Source organism: Centroberyx affinis, unplaced genomic scaffold (assembly GCF_046629955.1).
Source record: "Centroberyx affinis isolate AG114_WGS23_722 - 3 ecotype Tasmania unplaced genomic scaffold, CSIRO-AGI_Caff_v1 ptg002592l_1, whole genome shotgun sequence".
NCBI classification, from domain to species: Eukaryota; Metazoa; Chordata; class Actinopteri; order Beryciformes; family Berycidae; genus Centroberyx; species Centroberyx affinis.
In genome coordinates, this window is record NW_027280795.1 from 42,171 (window position 1) to 65,995 (window position 23,825).

The following is a 23,825-nucleotide window of genomic DNA, read 5'->3' on the forward strand; positions in this document are numbered from 1 at the left end:
TCAATTGTTAAACTTCACCATTATTTCATTTGCAAGAAATTAACACAATTACAGAATGTAGAAGAAAGACTGTTGTGATCAAAGTTTCACTGTTATCTCTTGGCCTACAATGCAGATAGTCATGGAATTCTGGACAAAATCTTATCTAACAATAAAGATATTCTCAGATTTGGATTTGAGAGACAAAATCTCATCAAATGGGGGTCCGTGGCCCTAATGTGTACTAAATTTGGGGTCCTTGATATGAAAAAGGTTGAGAATCACTGCTCTAGAGAGCGTTTTTGACTGAGATGTATGTTTCCCATACAGAGGCACAAAATCAAAAGTTGGTCTGTATAGAAATGGATCTAAATCGATCTCTAATGCATGTGATGTGCGCATCACGTCATGTCTATCATTTGGAGATGTACAGACAGCAGACCAGCAGCATTGAACTCATCCAGCATCCGCGGAGTCTCCCGGTGTGAAAACAAAAGTGAAACATTCCACAGTCAGTAACGGGGATTTGCAGACAGTAGCTCGTCTTCGCTGCCCTACAGACTTTAACGGTAGGTGACGTCATCTTGTGGTATTTAAGTAATGTTAGTGGAATTAGGAGAGAAGGCAAGAAGGCAAAACTACAAATATTAACATAATCTTGACTCTACCGGACGTATAAATGACGTTTTGAAATGATATTGCACAATAATCATCCACATAAAGTTTATTACTGCAGTAGATTCAGTAGTTTCCCCGATCCCCTCCCACAGTGTAAATATATTGTACCTGGTAAAAGATGGATGAATAAGCTTGTGGAAATTGATCATGAGTAATTCTATCCTTGCTGTGCTCCCGGTCAGCTGTGTAAAGACGGCACAAAATGGTAAAATGTAGGATAAAAGTAATAAGACTGCACCGTTACTAAGCCATGAGTTAGTTTCCATCAGTGATCTAACTGGTAAATGTTTTAATCAAAATTTAGATTAGCAGTGTTTTAGTGTATATAAATGTTTATACGTGTGTGTGTGTGAATAAACAATGAAACAGATCTCAAGTTGCATCCGTTTGGCCTCCTTTTTTTTGTTTTAGACTTGTCAGGTAGTCGGTTACATAACTAGCTAGTGGCGTACACCATAAACAAACGAGATGTAATCCTACTTCCGCTCTAAAACAGATGTGAGATTACAAAATGACCAACAGCCCAGCGCCCTGGTCCCCGAGAAACATAAGGTGAATACTGGCAGAAGTCCCATTTACAGCCATTATGATGTCATAATGGTCACGGAATGCCGGGCAGCAAAGTGCCAGTTTGTCAGCAGCATGAAGTTCTTCACAACTTCACAAGTTCTCGTACTACTCAGACAGAGAGAAACAGACAGAGGAGAGGATGGCACAAAGAGAGAGAGATAAGAATAGCGGTGTGCTACAGTTTGATGAAGCCAAGATGAGACCTCAGGAAACTTCCATCAAGGAGTATGTGGAGTTGAGAGCGGCTGAAGTGAATTTCTTTGTGCAGAAGTTGCCAGAGTTGGAGTACTGCTTACCTTCCACAGCTAAGCACGTTGAGAGAGTGAGACAGATAGAGGAGATGATGGCACAGCAAAATATAAACCTGCTGGAGAGAGAAAGACAGGTGGAGGAGAAGATGGCTCATCTAGAGGAAGCGAAAAGGCTTCTGGACAGAGAAAGGCAGGTGCAGAAGAGGACATATCTAAAGGAAGACAGAAGTCACCTTGACAGAGAGAGACAAATGGAGGAGAAGATAGCACAGCTAGAGAGAAAGCTGGTGGAGACAGACAGACAGGTGGAGGAGAAGATGGCTCAGCTAGAGAAAAGGCTCCTGGAGGGAGAAAGACAGTTGGAGAAGACGAGACAGCTGAAGAAAGACAAAATGCACCTTGAGAGAGAAAGCCAGATGGAGGAGATGATGGCACAGCTAGAGAGAAAGCTGGTGGAGACAGACAGACAGGTGGAGGAGAAGATGGCCCAGCTAGAGAAACAGCTGCTGGGGACAGACAGACAGGTGGAGGAGAAGATGACTCAGTTAGAGAAAAGGCTCCTGGAGGAAGAAAGACAGTTGGAGAAGACGAGACAGCTGAATAAAGACAAAATGCACCTTGAGAGAGAGAAACAGATGGAGGAGATGATGGCACAGCTGAAGGAAGAGAAAAGGCTCCTGGAGAGAGAAAGAGAGGTGGAGAAGATGAGACAGCAAAAGAAAGACAAAAGGCACATTGAGAGAGAGAGACAGATGGAGGAGAGGATGGCACAGCTAGAGAAAAAGCTGCTGGAGAGAGACAGACAGGTGGAAGAGAAGCTGGCACAGCTAACGAAAGAGAAACGGCATGCTAAGAGACAGATGGGAGAGAAGGCTGCACAGCTGGAGAAACAAATAGAGCTCCTGGAAAGAGAAAGACAGGTCGAGAAGATGGCACAGATAGAGAGAGAGGAAAAGTTTCTTGAGAGAGAAAGACAGGTTGAGGAGAAGATGGAACAGCCAAAGAAAAAAAAGAAGCGGTTGTTTGGCTTACTGAAAAAGTGGAGAGGAAAAGGGAGTGCAGACACAGCAGGACAAACGTGTGAAGGAGCACCTGGCCCTCCCAGTACAGACACTGACCTGTCCAGTACAGACACTGACCTGTCCAGTACAGACACTGACCTGTCCAGTGCAGACACTTACCAGAATAATGGTGGAGCATCTGGTCTTCCCAGTAATGTGCAAACCAATGACAGCCCGTGGGACTCTTCCAGTGAAGACGACCTGCCCAGTGCAGTCACTGCCTCGAAAACTGGTGAAGGAGTGCCTGGTCATCCCAGCACACACACTAAGGTGAAAACTGATGGCAACCCACTCGACTATCCCAGTGAATACGATGACTTGGTGAATGAACTGCTGAACTGGTGAAGGAGCGTCTGGCCCTCCCAGCACACACACTGATTTAAACTGGTGAAGGAGCGTCTGGCCCTCCCAGCACACACACTGATTTAAACTGGTGAAGGAGCGTCTGGCCCTCCCAGCACACACACTGATTTAAACTGGTGAAGGAGCGTCTGGCCCTCCCAGCACACACACTGATTTAAACTGGTGAAGGAGCGTCTGGCCCTCCCAGCACACACACTGATTTAACTGGTGAAGGAGCGTCTGGCCCTCCCAGCACACACACTGATTTAAACTGGTGAAGGAGCGTCTGGCCCTCCCAGCACACACACTGATTTAAACTGGTGAAGGAGCGTCTGGCCCTCCCAGCACACACACTGATTTAACTGGTGAAGGAGCGTCTGGCCCTCCCAGCACACACACTGATTTAACTGGTGAAGGAGCGTCTGGCCCTCCCAGCACACACACTGATTTAACTGGTGAAGGAGCGTCTGGCCCTCCCAGCAATCTGCCAATAAATTTTGATGTCCATGAAGAGCTGTGTCTTTGTCTTTTAATGAACTAGAGCTATATGCTAACTGAAAATCACACCACTGTCATTTGTCAGCAGCATGAAGTCATGCCACATCATGTTCAATATTAATTAGCATAGATTCTACAGATAATAACCAAAATCACTCAAATGTACTGTATTTCGACCACACAACGAACTGCATCTAGGAGTTAGTTGCAAACCAAACTGCTTACAAGCAAACATTTCTTGATAGTTATGATTTTCATGTTTTAACTTCTCCCTAATGGCCATTGGGTGAACAAAATGGTTATCCCAATATCAAAAATGTACCAAACAAAAGTTAGGATCAGTGTGGTTTGTGGAATTCTGTTGAGAATACCATATTGGATCTCACTAGCCCGTGAGATCGCGTTTGGGAATTTCAGCGGTTTCGATGCTTCGAGGCATATTCCCGCCCTCCAACGGTCGGAGTCACAAAAGTCCTGTTATATCATATACGCTGATATAAGCCAGCCGCATGCAAGAAATGTAATATTTTCCATTCAATTAATCAATTGTTCTTGCTTCAGTCAAACAAAGCTTTAAAAGAAAAGCAAGCAACCCCCAGGTCTGACAATTCTTTAAAAAGAGTCTCTCTCTCTTTATAATACCTTTTACAATGAAGCATGACATGAACCACTGTTTCAGAATTTCCACATTCACACAGCCCATCTGGATGTTTACCTATGGCCTGCAAACAGCTATCACTCCCACAATGCCCTAACCTTAACCTTGTCAATATGACAGTGTCTTTCCTATCCTTCCCCATGTAAATATTAGTATTTTTAACAGACTTTTGTATTGAAAAATATAGTCTTCCCCTTTTTCCTTATTCCACTTTTCCTGCCACTCATTTTCAAGTCCCTGTTTGATGATACTGCGGCACTCTGCTCTGCCTAGTGGCACTTTAAATTCCTCAATCTCTTTCTCTAGCATAGATTTAGATTCTATCAGCTTGTTCATTTCCCTCTACGCCTACATGTCCTGGAACCCAGAGAAACCCTACCTCACAACCCAATTTCTCAATTCTGACAAGAAATGTTAGAATCTCATTAACAAAGTCAGGTCGAGCTTCTGATGTACTACTCTTTAAAGCCATCAAGGCAGCTGCTGAATCTGAGCAAATTACAGTAAAATTTGGTCTAACATCTTCAACCCAAATTATCGCTAATTCCGAAGCAAAAACAGATGCATGATTTGTGATTTGCAAACACCTAATCCTGTTCTTCCACTTCCTGGGTCCTTAGGAAAATCAGTAAAAATCTTTAAATAAGGTCCCCATGGCTGCTTTAAATGACTCTCAACTTGTAGCTCTGAGACACTGACATCTCTCTCGTAGTTTTTGTAATAAAGATAGATCTTTCAGATGTTTGGTTCTGGAAGAAGCCAAAAGGGAAAAACTGGCCAATATACAGATTTAATAACACTATTTTTTCAAGTTCTAGCTAGCACTCTTTGATACTACACAGAAAATGACCTCTCTTACTCTTGTTCTTGACCGTGAACTCCCAAGTGTAATCAAGGAAACATTTAGCAGAGAAACTGGTCTAACAGTAATGTCACCCAAATTTAAGACGTCTTAAATACCTAGCCATGACCTGACTGGGAAAACCATAGATAAGCGCATTGAAATTACGTCAGATGCTGTATGGATGCTTGTTGCCTTCATGTGCTGTCGGAAATATCAAAATTACCAGTTGATAATTGATAATAAAGAGGTAAATACGACTGGTAAGTTGGGAATTTTCTATGAGACCATATAGGTGCCGAGATGTGACGTTTAGGTCGCGTGTTTTGAGGGAAAAGAGAGAGAAGGAAAGCCGTGTCAGCAACTAATGGTAAAAGTGGTGTATTTTTTTTTTTTTTTTTAGCGTATGTTATTGTTTGGCATGAATAATTTGTGTTTCTGCCCATTTCTAATTTTACTCTTTGTTAAACTTGTTAAAGTTGCCACGCATTTATGTTTTAATAAATGAATTAAAACATACATTATTTGCACCGTCTTCTATTCATTCTGCCACTGCAGCACAAAGTAGCTCTGTGCTGCATGATTTCTAAGATCAAACATCAGCCACCAAAAAGATGTTACGGTGTCAATTTTACAAACATCAGGAGCACAGTTCAGCAAAATGCTATGGCAGGCAAAAAATCCCAAGTACCTACCTCTTGACTACTTTGTATGTAAAGTATAAAGTCATTGGCTCGTCCTGTTGTAACGACATGGACAACATTTGCATAATCTATCCTGCTAAATTGCTGTGTTTGTGTTCGGATCTGCCGTTCGGCTTAACGCGTACGCTCTCGTCGCTAAAATGTTTCATGTGCTACAGAGTTGGAACCTACGAGCAGCACCTGAATGCAGCATTTTCCCTGCATCAACCTGCCGAGCTAGCTGGCTGTCTGTCGCACAGGTGTCGACTCGTCCGTTTGTGTGTCGATTACCGAAAACTCCAGATGAAAAACCAAACGCCTGGTGATCGAAATATTCCCTAGGTGCCAGAGAGAGACAGACAGGTAAGCGACACACCCGAGCCGGGCTGTTTGCTGACATTGTAGCAGACACAGCAGAGCTAGCGTTAACTGATAGTAACGTTAGCTTCAGCACGACAGGTGCATCAGATTTGAAGCTTTATTAGCCTGTCTGATACAGCGAGCTTGGTCCACTCGGCAAATAGGTATTTCAGCTACAACACCCCGTTACTAAGGTAAGTAGAGTTAGTAGTCAGTCTGTCAGTCATATTTGTTTTTTTGTTTTTTTTAGCTCATCATAGCAATTTCAACAACTTAGCCAGGGGGACATTTGTTGGCATGTCACATATAATTAGCTATCAGCCATCGCGTGGAGCTAAACGGCGATAGCTTTAACGTTAAACTGTAACACTGTCCAATCAAACGATCTCGATATGAAAACACGATGTAGTACATAATTGTGGGCGGTGTTTCTCCACCAGTATGTTGACCATTTTCAGGCATACCGAGTAAACAAATCATTGGTTTACTTTCAAGAGATAAACTGTCAAATGAAAACAGGAACATGAGCTCCCCGCCACCTAACGTTAGGCTACAGGTAGTTAAACCTTATTTTGAACGGGACTGGGGCTGGTGGTAGAGATAGCCATACATCAGTCATTTAACTGTTTTCAGATCAGTTTACACATTTCAAGGAGGACTTCAAGCCACTACTAACTCTGACTCAGCACTTGCCTTCATGTAAACAACGTGGACGAGAGGTATGGCAAGTTTGTGAGCGAGGTCAAGTTAGTCAAACACCTGGGTTATCATGACTACATGAGCCTTTGATCAGAGTAGAAATGGTTTAACTGTGTTCAACTGGACAGAAAGAAAGAATGACCTAGTTTTGGAAATTGTTAGAAGTCCTATGCTTTAGTTTCACATCTCTCCTACATGAACTGTGTACAGGTAAAGGGAAGCTGGACACTTGAATCAGTCTAAGCAACATATGAAATGTTTAGCTCCAAAAGGACATATCCTAAGGTTAAGTGGATAATGAGATATTAAGGGGAAACAAGTTTCACACAAAATGGTGGATGGCATATGATTTTAAGTTGTTGAAGGTTAGTAGGTAACTTAAGGCCTTGACTTAAAGGATAATGCTTTCACAGGCTTGATCTTAAATAGATTTCAGAGATATAAATGATGAACTGAAGGTAATGTTTTATAGCATTTTGGAATAGGATTTCTTTATTTTAAATCCTAGAAATCCAGAGTAATTCTCCATAACACTTTTCTCATTTGTCTCCCACAGTTTCAGCAACCTGACTTAATCCAGGACTACAAAGGACAAAGTTCAACGTGGGGAGCATTCAAGCTCCTTTCCCTCTCCTCCTCCTCCACCCCTTTCCGCCTGTCTCTCCGTTCATCACTTCTCCCGGTCTTCCTCTTGTGCCCAGTCCCATCTTACCACTCCAGCCCCTGCTTCCTCGCAGCCTGGATACCGAGATGGCGTCGGCCCAGTCAGAGCAGTCCAGCGTCCTGCAGGAGGAGCTGACCTGCCCGGTGTGCCTGGACGTGTACCGCGACCCCCACCTGCTTCCCTGCGGCCACAACTTCTGCATGTCCTGCCTCCGCCGCCTCAAGCGGCAGGCGGAGCGCGGTCGCTTCCGCTGCCCTGAGTGCCGCGACAGCCACCGGTGCGGCTCCAACTTCCAGAAGAACTTCAAGCTGGCCAATATCGCCGAGGACTACCGGCGCCGCGGCAGGGCTGCCGCCGCTTCGACGTCCAGAGAACCGCCGTCCTCCTCCCTGGCACCGCAGCCCTTCAGGACCCCGTTCTCCGTTCCCTGTGACTACTGTCCACCGGTGGGGGCCGAGGCGTCCGGCAGCGGCCCGGCTGGGGAAGGGCCCTCTGTCGCCTCTGTTTCGCGGGAAGAGGGTGAAAGGCAGGTGGATGTGGCCGCCGCCGCCGCTGCGTCGACGATGGCCGTCAAGACGTGTCTGAAGTGCGAGGTGTCGATGTGCCAGGAGCACGTGAAGCCGCACCTGGAACTACCGGCATTCCGCGAGCATCCGCTGACGGAGCCGCTGGACGACTTCAGGAAGAGAAAGTGCCCAGATCATGATGAGATATACAGGTACCAGGCACTGGAACTGACCCACACACACACACACACACATACACTGATACTTTTTTTTTTTTAAAACAGTGGGTATCTCATTTTGGAATTAAACTCTTTGTCTCTGGATGCCATAAGGACTTGATGTTAAATATGCTGATAGACAGCAGCTCACAGGTTGTTATGATAATTCAGTGTTTCTTCTGTAATTGTAGGTAGCAGAGGTGATTGTGGGTAATTTTAGTTCTCAGTCTCAGTTTGATTCTAAAAATTAAAAACAATTTCCTTTGCATACTTCATCCTTGTAACATCCTTGTGTGTTCTGTAGACAACTTGACTTCTAAGAGGGAAATTTGACCTAAATCATACTGTTCTTTTAATTCCATATTTTCTCAAGCAGTGGTGGTAATGCTTTTTCACTGCATTCAAGCATCACTGCATCAGCGAGTACTATATTCCTGCATGGATTATCTTAAAGTGTGAAAGTTATCCTAATTTGATGTGTGTCTAACTCCAGATACTATTGCATGGACGACAAGGTGTGCGTGTGCAACGCCTGTACCATCGAAGGAGGACACTCGGGACACACAATCAAGACCCTAAAAAACACCATGAAGGATCTTAAGGTATGCCTGCATGATAATCAGGGCTCTTCCTAAATCTGTGAAATCTGGAAAATTATGGGAAATAATTTTGAAAGTTGCCACATCTTGAAAAGTTTGTGAATTGCTCAAAAAGCCTGGAAAAGCATGAGAGAGTATTGTTCAGTCCCAATACATGTGAATGCAGCTGAATACCCCACTTAAATCTCACATAGTTATAATTGTTGCTTTGAGGAATAATTTTAGCTATAAAGTGACTGCCATTTACTCAGTATTACTCCGCCGCTATTGGCACACAGTATATCAAACTAGGACACAAAATCCTCAAATCTAGCCAAGAAATTGCGCTCAGGTATTTTAAAAGTATTTTGAAAAAGAAAATGTGTAGGAACTCTGCGTTTTGTAGCCCAGCCTATTCTGTTGGTTTACCCACCTTTGCATTGTTTGGCTTACACAATGTCCTGTGATGAGTCTGGAATACTAATGAATGACCAGTCTATTGTCAGTTGCTACAGCTATGTGTGTGTGTGTGTGTGTCTCTCTCTATGTGTCATGTGACCTTGTGGTCTTTCTAAGGGAGTGAAACCCATTTCCTGAGCTTCCATTCTCCCAAACGGTGTGTGAAAATGAGAGGCTTCCAGTTCATTGCTATGGACAGTCAATGAACAAACTTGTGAATGTAACATTTTCATAAGGGGTGTCAAGCAAAGTAAACTAACAAGTCTTAATGAGTGTCCTTTTCTGCCTAGACCATTGTACAATATTTTTGTTTGTTTTTTTTAGTTGTTCCCCTTAACACTAAGGCACAAAGATAAAGAAAGCATCGGCCATAGTAGCTGGTGGTTAACAAAACTCACCAGCCTCGTTCACTATGTTAGCAGTAGGCTTGGGCCAATATTCGATAATAATGGAATCGATATATTTTCAGTCACAGCAAATTTTTAAAGGGGCACAAAGTAATCGATGACTTTTACTGGCCAAGGAACTGCAACAACATTCACACGTATCCCCAGGTCTCCCTTGGAAAAGAGATTTTGAATTTTCAATGGGAATTACTGGTAAAATAAAGGGTAAATAAATAAAAAAATATCCGGCACAGGTTATTGTGTCCTGTAATGGGCGCAATAAAGTCACATTTTCACAATAGAGACGAGTAAGCCAGCTAATTAGAGCAGAGATCCAAGAGAAATATCTATCTTCTATCATTGAGCAGTTGAAAATGAGAATTAGAAGTGGTTGGGGGGTGTCTTGAATTTCTCATGATTGGGGAGTTTTTGTTCCAAAACAGAGTACTGGCTGGAAAGTGAGCTTTGAAAGCCATAAATCTCAGCACCTGGCCAAGTAATCGTTGAGTCATTGGTATTGATCAACAATCCTATCAACGCCCTGCAGATACTTTATGTTCTTTGGGACAGTTAAAATCTTACTTATTGCACCTTTTTGAAGCCTTTCTGACATCCTTCCAGCTGAGCACTTTCCTCCTCATGTCCACCAGGGCGCGCTGGATAAGCAGCTGTACAGGGTTGAGAGGAAGTACAGCATGGCAGAGAAAAAACTCCATGAGCAGAAGGAGAAGGAGAGACAGAACAGGGTAAGATGGCTCACATCTGAAGTCCAACAGCGGATTGACAGGTGTGGTCAAAATTTTAAAACACTATTGAATAATCAGCTCTACCTATCAACCGATACTCCTACATCCTAATTTCTGATGTCATATTTCTAGTTCTTAAAGTTAAAGTTTGAGGATTGGTATCACCAAGATTTACCATTGAGTAGAGCTGGGTGATAATTCAATATTATCGTTGATCGTCTTTCAGTGGAATCTTATCGTGATGATGCGATGACATTTTGTTATCGTGATAGACAGTTCTGCTGTCTAAATTGATGATGACAAAGCAAATGTTATTTAAAAAGTCAGACAAAATGAGGTATGAAACATTTCAAGGAATATTATTTGAAAATTTCCTTTAGTTTTGTTTGACATCACACCTCACACTGCTTATTTAAAATTTTTTTGCATACGTGAGCCATATCGTTATGTACTGCATATCGATATCGGGAAAAAATCCTTACGACTATCGTGAAAATGATTTCAGCCCTACCATCTGTGTCCATTTGCTAACTTTTCCTCCATCATCCAAGCCTGGTTTATCCATAGGCGCTCACCCTAAATAACACAAAGAGTAGTTACATAAGAGTAGAGAGGTATTCGTATACTTGCATGTACTCTCCCCAATATAAACTCACTGTCCTCCTGATGGCGTCCTTCGTCTTTCTCTCTTTCTCACCGTCGCTCCCCTCATCCAGAAGTTCATGGAGGACTCTGACCAGTGCATGACCAGACTGGGCGAGGAGATGAAGGTCAAAGTGGACGGCTTCATCTGCAGGCTGCGAGACTGGACGCGCATTCACTGCGACACCAACGGGCCGGCGATCCAGAAGAACATCTCCAGGATCTGCCAGGACCAGGCCCGTCTGCAGGAGGTCCGCTGCGGCATCGAGGGCCTCATGCAGGAGAACGACCCTTTCCGCTTCATCGAGGTGAGACGCATCACTGAATGCTGTTTCCACACTAGCCGTTTATCTTTTAAACCAACTAAACTTGGTCAGACTTCCAAATCCTACTTTTGCAAATAATACAGTGATGAATTGCACATACTATGAACTGTGGAGCTGGTAGGCCAAACCTTAAACCCCAATCTGAGGTTTCTGACTATATAAACTTAGAATATAAGTTTACTACATATATATTGTATGTAGTATGCATATTTGATGTAGGATGGTATATGACATGTATACGATGGTATGTAAAGTGCTTTGAGACTTCTTGTGATAAAGGGCTATATAAATAAACTAGACTAGACTTGGTCGTATTTAAGTAGATCAAAATGAGGACTAATAGATAATAAACCCAGGTCTCTTTGCATTTTCCACAAATCTTGTAAGGTTCTTATGAATTGAAGCAGATACTTCAATATGCCATATAATAAATATAGGAGGAACAGCTTTAGCTTTGTAACAAACGGTGCAAATAATTGTGTGTTTTTTAAATTAAATATTACACAATTACATTTTTTTTATAATAGATTCCTCCAAATGACAGATTATAAATCATTTGTTCACTTTCCACAACCTCTTGTCTAATCTTTACCATGGGATATGCAGTATATTCAAGTCAATAAAGAACCAAATCTTATTTACAGCAACAGACTGGGGAAGTAGTTGCGGGGGGAGGAAGGATTAAGCAAACACCGCACACTCACACCTGGGGACTTGGACATATGAATGTGCTTCTACCTACCGAGTTGTGTTTTTCCCCGCTTAGATACATTGATTTAAATTTCTTGATACGCCTTGCCTAGGGTGTTCCTTATAAAGTCTGTGGAAAAAATGGTCAGTCTAAGTCATGCTTCTGTCCTTTCTTTACAGGCATACAAGACAACGGGAAAACAGTAAGTACTGGTGTGATATTTGTTTATTTTCCTGTCCATGAATGGAGGATGTACTGTATGTGCATGGATTTATCTGAGCTTCTGCATGTGTATCTGTCAGACTGATGGCAAAGTGTTCTGATAAAAATAGAAATAGTTAATTTAAAACCCTACATGCGTAGGATGAGAATTTTACATCAGCCAAATGTTGGTCATTTTTTAGTTGGTAGATTTTGCCTGCTTTACCAGCCACTTTGGCAGGTGATCAACCTTGCTCTTTTCTATTGTAAAAAAGCTTCATGTAGGGTACAATAATTTTAGTGTTGCTGTTGCTGCTGGTTTCCAACCCTGTGTATGTGTATACAGCAAAAAATTTACTTCACACTTGGTGTGGCATATATTAATATTTGTGTGTGTTTTAGGTGCCGTAGGCAGCTACGGAAAACCATGTTTTACCCAGAATACATCGACATGGAGACAGACGTTCTCGGAGCGACGATGGAAGAGGAAATGATAAAATTCCTCAAAGTGGAACTGCACTCTCCCGTTATCGCTGCCATTGATTCCTTGTGTAAGGAGTTTTAATTTGTTTTTTTACATTGATCTCTGATGCACACAGTTCACCTGCCCAGTCAAGTCAGTCACTTTAGTCAGCCACTCTCTCACTCAGTCGTATGGTTTCCCCTCGTTATCACAGACAAAACAACAGAAAAAACAAAATGCAGTCAAAAACAGCACATAAGTAAGGCCAGTATTCACCTATCCTGATCGACGGTCTCTTGCCCTCGTAGCTCATGCAGTCTTATCTACTGAAAAAGTAACTAACTCAAAGGCAGAACTGATCCTAGTCCAGCAATCTTGGTGGATACTGGCCCAGAAAATTAATAATCTGAAATGTAATCAAGTGCCAGTTTGTCCAAAACTCCAATTCAGCTACATGTCCTGTGATCTCTGAGAGCTTTATTGAATGGTTTTGGTATAAAGGTACATAACAAACTTGATGAAGAATATCCTGCACTCTGTTTTTTCTCATCACCCCATAAATTTGTTCAGATTATTTTTTTTTTTGAGTATCACAGATGCATGATATTGTAGATATATTTCTGTGTTGTTGAGCATGAAGAGATTGTGGGATCTTCATTGAGTTTGATTTGATCCTGCTTCAATGCACCTGCACCTAAGCTGTTTTTGATGTGCAAAAATTTTTTTCTTAATATTTTCAACCTGGGCCTGATTTTCCTAGTTTTTGCCATCATGACGATTGATTGTGTTGAAAATTTCATCAGTTACTTCACTGCAGAGCGTTCATACCTCCAGGTAATCTGCAACAGTTGTAATCCAAAAAGCAATTAAAACCTGTCCATTCAACACAACAACACTCGCGCCCCTGCACCATTCTGGCCTGAAAACTAGTCCCTGAAAGTCTGAACTGACATCGCAGAGAATGTTGGCGAATTTGTGGAAGGTTCACTTTTGGTGTGATGACAGCGTGTAAATGGAGTTGACACTCCCATCTCTGTCTTTTTGGATTACAGAGAACTCTTATCTTGTGCAAACTGGCCGTTAACATTACAGCTGTCCTGTGTTAAGTTACTTTATGCATATTGTCCTGAAAACTAAGTCTGTCTGAATAGGACTGTAGTCAACAAAAAATAGCTATATCTACTGCAGCATCTCTCTGCCTGTTTATTATAAAAAAGTAGCACCACTGCATTAGTGTAGATTCAATTTTCGACATTTATATGTTCCCCAATATTGATCTGGGAATTGTACATACTCACATTTGGGAGCCTACAGATAGTTTGGGGAACGTTGTCAGGTTGGACAAGAAGGCGTTGGAATCTGTACATCAAGGCAAGTCTGGGATTGGATAATAAATGTGAAATCATTAAAAACGGTTTGTGTATTCTGGCTACCCATCAGGTCATTTTCCAGAGCCTGAGGAGGAGGAGGAAGAGCAGGAGGAGAATGAGGAAGAGGCTGCGGAGGAGGAGGAGGAGGACGAAGACGATCTGGATGACAGCAGCGAGGAGGAGGAGGAGATGAGGAGCGAGGGCGAGGAGGAGGAGGAAGAGGAGGGACATGACCAGAGCGAGTCGGCTGACGACGTCTACAGCCCGGAGGGGGAGGAGGAAGAGGGCGAGGAGGAGGATGAAGATGAAGAGGAGGAGGAGGACGAAGATGAAGAAGGGGAGGATGATGAGGAGAGAGGCGTTTGATTAAGGACATGGTTTGTGTGATTCTTTTTACGCCCGTCTGAGCACTTTGAACTGTGAGTCATCTCCTTGTGTTTTTGAGATCTTTGTGTGCAACAGATATCGATCAAACCTTCGTTATTAGTGTTTGACATCTGTTGCATTGATCTCAGCTTACAGTCACACACCCATCTTCTCTTGGAATGCCACATATTAAGTTAAGGACAAGAGCAGCTGCTGAGTTTTAGCCTCAAACCCTCTTAGTTGAGACGACCTACCGGACAGTAATGGAGCTTTGATCGATATGGATTCAAAACAATCATTTTGCACCGAGCACCTGCTAACGTCAGTCTCCTGCTAAACCCCTGTGTTGCATCCTGCTTAACTGTATTAAGGTGCTTTTTTTTTTAGAAGACATTTGCTGTACGCCCACAAGAATGTGAATGTATTTGATGAAGCGGTGTGGCCAGACGGCGGGCATTTTGTTTTCAGAGGGACTCACTTCAACACTTCAAGTTGGATTTGGCGAAAGCTTCTGCATGTTGGTAACACACTCGCCTGATGTGTAATCCCGCAAAATCCGAGCAAAGCTTTGTTTCTTTTTCTTTCTTTTTACCGCTTTCTTCCGAATTTAACTCTAAGGTGTGAGAATAAAGGGGCTAGTAGGATTTCTGAAGGACCACTTTACACTTGTTACAGCCCTCTACTTACAAAATCTGTGGATAAAATTGCCTTGGATGCCAGATTGGGTGTCATCTGTTTTGAGAAGTGTGTCACCTGTTCTACACAGAACCAGCTAATGTATTTCACTCACACTTAATTCTTTGATCTTCCAAGATATTTATAATAACATGCTCGTCACATTGAAACTTGTGATGCAGAAACAGGTGCTAGGCAGAAAGGTGACAAACAAGCAAACAGAAAAAAATAATTTTCAGGGCATTGAAAAATGAATGTATTCAACACTTCTGTAATCATTTTCCTTAAACCTTTCCAAGCATGGAAAAAAAAATCTTGGGTTTTTTCCAGTTCTCCATCACCATAGGAAGCCTGTTAATACTCTTTGAAACAGGACACATACAGGGTCTTGCCTACATATTTGACCTGAAGGAGAAGCATTTAATGGTCTGGCTCCTTGCAGCAAATATTCATGACTTTAGTAATGGTCCACTTGAAGCGAGTCCTGTGTGTCTGTGTGTTGTAAGTAGATCATTTAATCTACGCCAAAGTTGCATATTGCAAACCAAAGAATAAGGGTGTGTGTGTGTGTATGTGCGTGTGCGTGGATGCTTCTAAAAGTCAGTTTGCTTTGGCATGATGGTTTAAAAAAAAAAAAAAAAGTATGTTAATATGTTTACATAGGCGACAGGAAAATGAATTTGCTTTTCATATTTGTGCTTAAAGTACACTGAATGCATTGTTTAAAAAACATGTCTGAAATGTTTCTATGCACAGTTATTACAATATTCTGTAAATATCAGTTTCAGGTGAGGAGGGGTTTTGCACTTTATTATGAAAATATGCTATGGTGTTGGGCTTAAAATGTTTGAATGTTAAAAGTTAGTTTTTATTTTGATACGAGTGATTTTGAGAGGGGCCAAAGTGAAATTTTAAGCAAACTCCCTAATAAAGCCTGTTGAAATGTGCAGTTGTCCAGTTGTCCTTGGTCACACTCTTCAAATAGGAAAAAAAAAAAAAAAAAAGTCACAGGTTTACATGACTTAACTCCAGTTAGGCTCAGCCTGAAGTAGCACAGAGGGAAAAATAATTGAAAATGAGTGAACATGAATCAGATTAGAGGCAGAGAAGGCTGGTCAGCACTCTAGAGAAACCTGCCTCCTCATTTCCACAATTTGAATACTTTTCTTAAATCTTTCATTCAAGCATACATACACACTTTTCAGAATGAGGAACCAACAAATCAGGAGTATAAATCCATTAAACTCTAAGATATTTGAAAAGCGCACTTTTAGCAGTTACATTTCTTGGCCAAGGGGGCAATGGCTGATCACAAAGCATTATCATTTGGCCAATGTGATAGACGGTCTATGTTTAATATATAAACTTCAAATGTAGCTTGGTCACCAATCTTTCCTGCACAGTCACACTCAGTTTTAATGGAGCATCAATACTGGATACAGAGATTTTTTTAACATGCGACATCCACATACATTTCTAGAGATTATTGCTTGCAGGGTAAATTATTTTTGCCATTATAATGACGACACTACGAAATCAGATTTGGACTTAATGAAGACCTCCCTTGACATATTAATAGTAACTGCCGCCCCATGTAATTAATCACAGTTATGACCAATTAGACGATAAAACAACGACACCGTACGTTTCTTGTTTTCTGTATCAGTTACTGTGCTGAATTACTAATAAAAGATTTGTTGAAAATAGCCTAAAAATCCGTATGCGATTCTGAGTGCCAAATGCGACTAACGCCCCGGAACTTTTGTTCTGGCGACGGACGACGGACATAAAATAATGACGGACTAGTGTCTTCAGAGGTTGCTAGCAATGCATGTTTAGTAGAGGTTTTCATGCTAGGTAGATGTAACTGAATCCTATCGAAAACGTCAATAGTTTTTTCCCCGTTAATATACGGGTAAACAGCGCTTAAACTATGAATTCCGTCATTCGAAAGGTAACGTTATTTATGTTTTCTCTAACGGTAAATGTTTACGTTGTTGATAGAGAAGGTCATATAGGAGCGATTATGTGAATTTAACTGACAGAGCCAACGGTTATATTGTAGTTTTGCAAGTTAAAGCTAACTCTAGCTTGTAAACGATGTAAATTTATAAGCCAGGTTGAACCTTGTAAGTGCCTGTGTCATACACCTGTAAGGTTGTGTGTGTGTGTGTGTGTGTGTGTGTGTGTGTGTGCGTGTGCGTGTGTGGTTAGGTTAGGGTTCGACCAACATCGTTTTTTTGAATTTTTTTTTAACCAATACAAATATTTTCAGACATAACTCATCCATAACCGATATTTTTTCATTTTGCCGTTATTCAATATCTTTAAGTGTGACCGTTTTCATGCCAAAAGAATAGCCTACAACTATTCCGTGTTTCCCCCAGACTTTTATTTTGAAGGTGAAAAGTCTCTGAAACAGCATTTTACACTATCAAGTGACACTAAACCCCTCAGTGGCAATCAGTGGTAGGGGAAGCTGGGATACATTAGGTCTTTAAATGAAGAATTCATCTACATAAAAGCAGAATTGAACAATTAAATGAATAAATAAAATTCATCATTGCATGTTTTACAGACTTGTTTTTATGAAGCTGTGGTCAGTGAGGAACTCCATCATATTGGCAGTGGACAACACTGACTGTTTGATATGCAATATTTAATAAAAGACCAATACCGCAGTGCTGTCCATAATATTTGCACACCAGATAAGCTGAACCATAGTCAAAACAAGTATTGTACCATATTAAAGAGGACTGAATTTGACACTTAACATTGTTGTAAACAGGATAGATAACGTTTATCTTATTTTGTCCAGCTGCAGGTTTCCTTCGCACAACATTCGTTTGTGTTGAATCAAGCAGCAGCATTTTTGCACCGGTAAGCTTTTGATTTCTAATTCTCAAGTGTTATATTGGTTTACTTAAGGTGTTTTCTTTAAGGGTGTAATCCTTCAGACGAATCCCATTCTCCATAGAATCCCATTTAAAGAAGCATCCTTTTTTTTTTTTTTTTAAATCGCCTTGAATAAAAACTAAAGTTGCAAGTGTCATCATACTTAAAGACAGGAGAACCTAAAGGGACCTTAACCTTTTTTTGTCTAATACTTCTACTGTTGTTTTTAAAGGGCCACAGCGTCTATCCAGCATCCTCTTTATGGTAAGGATTTAAAGACTAGTATGAATATTTACTGTGATAATATTCTTGCCTAGTGTGAGTTGTATGTGCAAAACTTTATTCCAAACTCCAATATGGATTCTACCCTGCAGTGTTAAACAGCTTAAGTAGCTAACAGATGTACTCGGCCATATAAACGCATGCTGACAGAACAGGCCAAAAAGGAATATACTTGCCCTCTGCTTGTAAAATATTTGTCTGTCACTGCTATCAACAGACAGTACTTTGCCATGCTAACAGACATAAAAACAGACAGCAGCAACACTAGTCTGTTAACTGTGCTGTGCAAATATGCAGATCTGTGGCATGCGTTTACATCTTTATTTACAGTCTATGATTTACATGCATTACTGTGTTTGACTGGATGGTTGTTTCCCTTCAGGTGGCGTGGCTCCTGTAAATGAAAGACAATACAGAACAATGCCAACCCATGGGATCGGGAGGTGGAGGCATCTATTACCTAAAGGCGTGGTAAGACTCTTCAGTGGTTTGCGTTTATATTGTTGTTGGAATAACAAGCATCTAGAGCTGCAACGATTAATCGATTAGTTGTCAACTATTAAATTAATTGCCAACTATTTTGATAATCGATTAATCGGTTTGAGTAATTTTTTAAGAAAAATAAGTCAAAATTCTCTGATTCCAGCTTCTTAAATGTGAATATTTTCTGGTTTCTTTACTCCTCTATGACAGTAAACTGAATATCTTTGGGTTGTGGACAAAACAAGACATTTGAGGACGTCATCTTGGGCTTTGATAAACACTGATCAACATTTTTCACCATTTTCTGACATTTTATAGACCAAACAACTCATCGATTAATCGAGAAAATAATCGTCAGATTAATCGACAATGAAAATAATCATAATAGTTGCAGCCCTACAAGCATCAGTGATTTCTGTGGCAAATCCTGAGATCCTCTTATTGAGCTGCAAGTGTGAGTCCAAGCTAGGTGGAATAGTTTTTGAGAATGCAATTGTAGAGTCGTCAGACAGTATCCCTGTTAGGCTCTCATAACATAACCCTTCATAAATTATTGTCTTCTTATAAAGATAACCTTTGCTAATTCAAACAAATATCAACTCACCATTCACACTTAAGGCACCCTTTAAGATTTGTAAATGTAGCGTCCGCTGTCAAAAAGCATGCAAATCAGATACAGTAATTCTCGTATCTTAGCTGATGTGTGGTTTCAAATAAGGGTGATATGTTTACGCTGCGGTTCACACTGGGAACCACAAGATCTCAGCTAAGGCAGCGATACACAGAGTAATTTTTTCAACAGCTCTTTTGGGAAACCGTGCCTAAGGAGTTGCCTCAGTGTGTTATTTTAAAAACACACTGAGGCAACCAGGAAACATGAACAGATTTACAATTCGGTCTCTCACCTTGCTGCCTGTTGCTGGGATAGTTCACCACCTACATTACTCCAAAAATTGCCTCACGTATTAACCCTTAGCCCTTAACACTCGGCTAATTGAGCCAGCAGTGTAAGTCTGCCCTATATCTAATCCAGATAAGTGCTGCACAAATACTACTATTATTGTTCAAATTGCACACCACTGTTGCGAGCTGTCTTGAAAGTTCAGTGTCTCCTACCTTTTTTTTTTTTTTAGTCCAAGAAAAAGAAAGACAAGCATCAGATGAAACGGATCACAGCAGCGACGGACACGGAGTACGGGACCCTGAATGTTAAAGTGTCGGGTTACGACATGACAATGGTGGAGCATTACTCCAAGTACATCCACAACCTCTGCAACCGGCTGGGCATCAAAGTGGCGGACAGGTGAGGGAACCTAAAAACACGTGACTACAGAATCGAGCTTTCTGCCATTTTTAGTGGTGTCATATTTAATGCACAAAGGAAGGTGCAGATGACACTTTGGGAAATGTAAACAAAAGTTGGAGACATTCATTACAGCTGGAGGCATCCTAAACATACTATTAAACACGCTGTTTAACTGTCATTTCTTAGCAGTTTTCCAGTGTGATTAAAATCAGTGATGTGTCCATTTGAAATTGAGAGAAGGATCTATAAATAAAGAAATTTGACTTCTGTACATTGTATTCCACTAATTTCTATTCCATGCAACCATCTTTAAAACAATGATGTATTCCATTTAACTAATTGGTAAAGTGATTCAGTATAATATGGTATTTACCATACAGTTGTCTCCTATTGGTTGCACTTGGAAAAAGTTAACAAAGTAAAATTGTATTTGTATAGCACTTTTCCTACACAGGGAAACTCAATGTGCTTCACATAAAAGCAAAATTTTAACAAGGAAAACAGTACAAATTGTACAAATACATATACTGTATATACATTCACACATTGGAAGAAGGAAGGACACACACAAAAACAAACCTAAGTGACAGTCTTTATTCAGAATCTGAATCAATTTAATTGCCAAGACATGTACAAGGAATGTGTTAATGTGGCAGTGTATGAAGTGACAAAGAAACAAGACAAAGTGCTACTCAGAACTAAAATCTTATTATATCCAAAACAACCTTTTTGAGGCAACATGAACCAACCTGAAGCCTAGAAGTTGCTTCCTTGTAGACATTCATTCACTTTAAATTCAGTCAACTCAGTATATAAACTAAGATTGTCCATCCACGAATGAAAGACTATACTTTATCATTTATTTTATTAAAGATTGGATCTAAGAACCTCTTGTATGATGAAAGTTTCTAATTATTGGAATTTTGAAGGAAATCCATTTCCTGGATTGTCTGAATTGAGAGTGAATTTAGCAACTGCGGTAAACAAAAAATTGAAAGCCCTTCACATGTAAACACAGTGAAATTACAGCAGAAAATCTGTTTGAGCATAAGGTCTACTTTTGACCTCTTTAACTCTGGAGAGATCTAGCATTTTAACTGAAAATCACTAATCTAATCTATCTAAAACAACCGCAAACATGCAGGACATTGTATGGGGTCAAATTGTAACAAAAAGTAGACAAAAAAATTTACATTTAAACTTTTGGTCTGGTTCATAGTTTCTCGATACAGTTGGATACATAATTCAGATGCTTTGAACCGACAGAGAAAATCTTACATGCCATTTTAACGCTCCTCTTCCCACGCAGCTATGCTTTGCCAACCAAAAGCACGGAGGTCATGCTAATGCAAGTACAAGGCACCAAGATGTATGTTGACGCCGTCCTTAAGACTCACGAGCGAATTGTCCAGGTAAAATTGAGTTATCTGTTACTATTGTCACTTTACACAGGAATGTCTTCTCTTCTCTTAGGCTCCTACCTCAGTTACTGTATACTGAGTTTTTATTTACAAATGTATTTTTACAGGGACAATGCACATTAATCAACATTACTGTAAATGTGCTAGTGTTCGCCACCTGGCTAGTGTTCAACAGCAGTCCCTGAGCATGATGGAAAGAGTCAGTAATAACAGGTTAAAAGACAGGACATCAGAATAGGACAGCAATCATACAAAGCAGGCAACAAGCTGCAACATTTCATCATTCAGCACTAAGCATTTTCCAGACATGAATGCTCAACAGTGTTATCTTTCCATCTATCTGTCTGTCTGTCTGATTTTATCTATGATAGCTCAGCAATTTGAACGCCACATTGTGTCCCATCTTCATGGAAGTTCTTTTAAGGAATCAACCCGAGGGAGTTCAGCTTTCTGCAAAGGAGGTGAGTATGTATGTCTGGGCTTGTTCCTTCATTCAGGTGGAAGCAAGAGGATTTGCACCAGGTATTGGTGGTGGCATTGAACCAGTGCTGTCACAGTAATGGAAAACCAGTAAAAGTTGTTGTGTTTGAAAATAGTTTTCCAGGCCTGGGAAAAGTTGTGGAAAACTAGACGTATCCAAATGGTTTTGGAAATGGCATAGAAAAGTACACATATTGTTTTTGTTTCAACTTGTCGTGTCTTGTCTAGTTCCTTTGAAGGACTAAGAACCCAAACTAAAGCCAACACAAGATCTGGTACATTCAAAGTAAAAATACCATTTGGCCAGAGACAATATTTGTCTTGGATATCGTGCTCTACCATAGAATAGTCTGTGAACGTTTGTGAAAAGTGATTAGCAGTAAAGTGCAGGAGCTCCGAAGATGTGACCGCTAAATGAAGGAAGAAACTTATTTTGAAGCTGTGAAAGTTAGTTTTTTGTAACTGGGGGTTTTATATTTTCAGTAATCACCTCTACCTCTCACCTCCCTCTCTGCTGCTCTCTCCTCCTCTTAGCACACTGAGGCTGATTACCAGGCACGTTTCAAGGCTCGTCCGGAGCTGGACGGGCTCATCGCACAGATGAAGTACAAGGACTAGTAACATTCTAGAGTTTGATCTTCCTGATTTCCAAAGCCATATGTGACACATATTTTACACCTTGTTAGCAGGAAATACCTGTTTCTGTTTTTTTTTTTCCTGGCCTTCCTTTTTCCCAGCCAAATGCTACTGAAAGTGATGAAATCTGGATTGTTTGCTTTGAAATTAATTGTATTTGTTCATATTAAAAACATCTGGAATTCTGGAATTACATTTTGCATTTTTTACTATATCCCAGTAACAATAGACTACATGTTTTCTTATTTTTTATGTCCTTTCACCAAATTACACAAACACACACTTGGAATTGGATATATATGTTAAGAATACATTTCAGGTGCTAATTCGCTCACTAGCATGCAGGTTATTCAATATCTGTATGCAGACATTGAAGTCCAAATGTGTAGGATATTGTATAATGTATATAATTATGCTGCAGAGTGGAGTAAAATAAGGGAGAGATTGTAACAAACGTCCTGTTAAATTATTCTTATGTAGATATAAACCTTGGTTATGATGTCATTTTTAACATGTTGCTGGTGGAACATGCTGGCTAAGATGTGTAACCATGTAAACGCAACATCCTGAGCTAGAATCTGGCCCAGGGCCTTTGTCGCATGTCATTCCCCTTTCTCCACCTCAAGCTTTCCTGTCTCTCTTCACTGTAGGATCACATCTGTTTGACACAAATTGAGAACCATTGACCCATGGTAGAGGAAAGGTTTATTTTTCTTTCCTCACAAGGTACTTACTGTAATCTGGCAGCCAGCTGTGCCCCTTGGTCTCAATGAAAAGTGCTAACAATGCTGATGAGTCATTTACGCTGTTGCTCAATGGGTAAAACATGACGCCAACACTCAAAATGTGTACACTCTTGGTACTGTGAGGCTTTATGGACAGCAGTATTTCCTAAATGGCATCTATAAGGGAAACTGAAAAGTAGTTTTTTCCTTCTCACATTGTTGGGTGGAGAAAAGGCCCTTGGGTGTCCATTTGTCTGATGAAAATGATTCAGATGAAATTCAAAGTGTCCAGGTACAGAATTTTAAAAGTTGAATGAATAAGTGTTGTGTTTTATTAGTCTGCCTTTAGTTTGAGATACTGGGGCAGTGATTTACTTTTTTCTTTATTTATCCAGGGAAAGCTTGCTGAGCATGCATGCCCTTTTCCAGTAATTCTTAGTTTTACATATTTGCATATTTGAGCCATCAAATACCACCACCACCAGTTTACTGTACAGCTCCTCTGAAGGTTTAGTGCCTTGCTCATAGGCTTCTCAACAGTGATTGCTGAATGGAGTGTAAAGCAGTCGGCTTACACATATTCAACAGTTTTAGTTACTCGTTTTGTTTAGATGGTTACTAAATAATTCTCCATATGCTCCGATTTTCTAAGTTGCGCCAGGGGATTCAAACTTTAACTGTTATGC

General features: G+C 40.7%; 2 protein-coding genes across 3 annotated transcripts; both read left to right on the forward strand.

Annotated features, from left to right (window-relative positions):
• The first annotated feature begins 5,848 nt into the window (after positions 1–5,848).
• On the forward strand, positions 5,849–15,843 carry LOC139656965 (E3 ubiquitin/ISG15 ligase TRIM25). The gene is made up of 8 exons (XM_071534625.1): positions 5,849–5,924; positions 7,177–8,002; positions 8,502–8,610; positions 10,082–10,177; positions 10,894–11,127; positions 12,016–12,038; positions 12,440–12,588; positions 13,941–15,843. The coding sequence occupies exons 2-8, from the start codon at positions 7,371–7,373 to the stop codon at positions 14,234–14,236; spliced, it is 1,539 nt and encodes a 512-aa protein (XP_071390726.1). The 5' UTR covers positions 5,849–5,924; positions 7,177–7,370; the 3' UTR covers positions 14,237–15,843.
• Positions 15,844–16,719: 876 nt separating this feature from the next.
• Positions 16,720–22,626, forward strand: mrpl48 (mitochondrial ribosomal protein L48). 2 transcript variants are annotated; one of them, XM_071534621.1, is made up of 8 exons: positions 16,720–16,865; positions 17,730–17,791; positions 18,039–18,070; positions 18,471–18,559; positions 19,705–19,874; positions 21,187–21,289; positions 21,670–21,759; positions 22,313–22,623. In XM_071534621.1, the coding sequence occupies exons 1-8, from the start codon at positions 16,845–16,847 to the stop codon at positions 22,394–22,396; spliced, it is 651 nt and encodes a 216-aa protein (XP_071390722.1). In that variant the 5' UTR covers positions 16,720–16,844; the 3' UTR covers positions 22,397–22,623. The 2 variants fall into 2 exon arrangements, with proteins under 2 accessions (XP_071390722.1, XP_071390723.1); XM_071534622.1 differs by having other exon boundaries at positions 16,731–16,865; positions 17,736–17,791; positions 22,313–22,626.
• Positions 22,627–23,825: the final 1,199 nt, after the last annotated feature.